The sequence below is a fragment of the Anneissia japonica genome, unplaced genomic scaffold, assembly GCF_011630105.1.
Source record: "Anneissia japonica isolate Jap-2015-1 unplaced genomic scaffold, ASM1163010v1 scaffold287650_len26056_cov185, whole genome shotgun sequence".
Lineage (NCBI taxonomy): Eukaryota > Metazoa > Echinodermata > Crinoidea > Comatulida > Comatulidae > Anneissia > Anneissia japonica.
Window position 1 is genome coordinate 2,383 of NW_022703070.1, and position 2,321 is coordinate 4,703.

Consider the following 2,321-nt stretch of genomic DNA (forward strand, 5'->3'; position numbering starts at 1 on the left):
GGGCGTCGTAGTCTCCTTTCATGACGACGAAGAACATGGAAACGTGCGTCCCTTTGCCCATTCCGTCGCCGTTCAGATAGATTCGGGCGCACATCTTGTATCCGAACCGACCGGCGTAGAAGGGTTGGTTGTAAAGGGACACGATTTTGCCGCTGTCCGCTTCCTGCTTCCTCCTACGCACGGAATTTATCTTCCACATCAGCACGCCGTCGTAGCTGGCTGTTTCCAGAATCTGAAAACGCAAATTCTGTTCCGACAGCTGTGCGGATTGGATGTCCATTTCCTTCTGCACGTTCGAAATCTGTTGTTGCGCGGGTCCGCGGAGTATTCCTCCTCCTCTTCCCCCGGTTCCACCGATGGCTCCCATTTCTTCCACCTTCTTCGTCAACGCTGTCGTCGATCCGTGCAACGAATCGACCGTCCGTCGGATGTCTTCGTTCGCTTTTCTGTCTTTCTTCGCCGTATTTTCCAAAGTTTCAATATTGTCCGCCTGCCCCGCCAGTAGTCTCTTAAAAGAAAGAGAAAAAACATTTCATTAAAATTTCCGAGCGATTCGAGAAAAAAGAAAAGCAAATAATAAATATCAAGCTGTAGTTACCTGCAATTTACCGAGACGATCGTCTTTCGATTTATGAGTCAGCTTGATGGATGCTATCTGCTTCGCAAGTTCTTCGTTTTTCTGGTGGTCTGCTTCCACTCGACTTTCCAGTTCGTCGACCCAGCCGAATTTTCGAAGTTGGATGTCCATCTGACTTTTCAGTTCGGCGACTTTGCTAACGGCTCCGGACAACTCGGCGTTTAACCGCGCTACCGCCATCACGGTCATGTCGAGATGGCTTTGGACTCCCTCTTCAGCATGCTTTTCGAGTTCCGCATTGACGCCCTGAAATTGAGAAAGTCGGAAAAAAAAATTCGTTTGTATTCTTTGCATAAAGCAATCTCGAACAAACTTTCATTAAAAAAAAAAAGATATATAATAACCTACCTTGAAATCGCACCCGTAAAATTCGAATTTGCAGCATCCCTTCTGCCGAGAGCATCGTTCGTCCAGATGCGTTCTCAACTCTTCCCTTCGAACGTCATCCGCTCCGCAGTCGTTCGGACAAGACACCGTAAATTTAGGACAACTCCGTCGGTGCGCCTCGACGTCGCGATGCGGGAAGTGTGACTTGCAGAAAGTGCATTCGACCGAACGATGTTCGCACTCGGTTTCCAGATGTATCTGCAGATCCTTGCGTGGCAGCTTGGTCGCACACCCCCGCGATCGATGCATGCACGCGACGGGAAAGTAGTTGCAAAATTCCAGGTGCCGTCCGAGTTCTTTCAGCGCGAACGTTTACGAACACCCCCGATCCTTGTGGGGACAGTATATCTGAGCTTTCGACATTTTCCGGCGTGCGTGATGATCGGGTGCGATTTCCTCTTCGGCGAACTTTTCTTCGCAGTTCGGACAGAGTAATTTCTGTCTCTTATTCCCCGCCGTCGCAGCCGGGCGTCCGTCCCTTGATGCAGGCTTCGCAAAACCGGCAGCCGCACGGCGCCTGCACCGCTCGTCGGACGGCGAGAAGACATACGCCGCACGTCAGATCGTCCGAAAATTTCCCTTCCACAAACGTGTAATCGAGTCCGTCCTCGTTCATCGATGTCGACGCGAGGCTGCTCATCTTGAAATGATAAGAGTCTCGTACGAAAAAATGGCCATTCTTATAATAATCTAAGATGAGACTAACGTCATCGGTTTTTGCGCTACGTCACACATTTCCTTTTAACTCGAAACCAATCAGAAATCTTCGTGATTCGAAGTACACATGACGTCATGTGTCATGCATCCTCGTTCATCCGGAAACCATACAGAAAGCGTCGTGATTGAAAGTACACATGGCGTCATGTGTGATGCATCTCCCACCAAATAAAAGGCTTATAAGAGGCGCTCTCGCCGAGTTTAAGTCCACAATTTGCAAACATGAATAACATCAAGGAAATCACCGTCCCGTTCGTTTCTTCCAACGGTAACGTGCGGCTGAAGATAACCCCGAACAAGAACGACGAATACAACCTGTACATACCGACGTGCGTCGACGACGGTGACACTCGGGGAAGCTTCACGGTGCTCTCAAAAGCGACTTTGGACAGACAGACTGCGAATTTACTCGACGGAAGTTACATGAAATTGTGCCCCCTGAGACGGAACACTGTCAAATGCCTGTCTCTTATACACATCTAGATGTGTATAAGAGACAGAAGTAAGACAATGTTCACGCTCTGTACACTCGGATGCCGTCCGGAATTTGGCATTCCGACATCTTCATCTCGATCAAGCA

The 2,321-nt window shown here is 49.2% G+C and overlaps 1 protein-coding gene across 1 annotated transcript in view; it reads right to left on the bottom strand.

Moving 5' to 3' along the window:
* Positions 1-1,664, bottom strand: part of LOC117104285 (TNF receptor-associated factor 3-like) — a 2,094-nt gene extending 430 nt beyond the window's left edge. The window contains exons 1-3 of the mRNA XM_033245033.1: positions 1,515-1,664; positions 599-883; positions 5-508 (exon numbers count right to left, since the gene is read on the bottom strand). Of these exons, the coding sequence (XP_033100924.1) occupies positions 5-508; positions 599-883; positions 1,515-1,664 (939 nt within the window). The remainder of the gene's footprint in view (positions 1-4; positions 509-598; positions 884-1,514) is intronic.
* Positions 1,665-2,321: the final 657 nt, after the last annotated feature.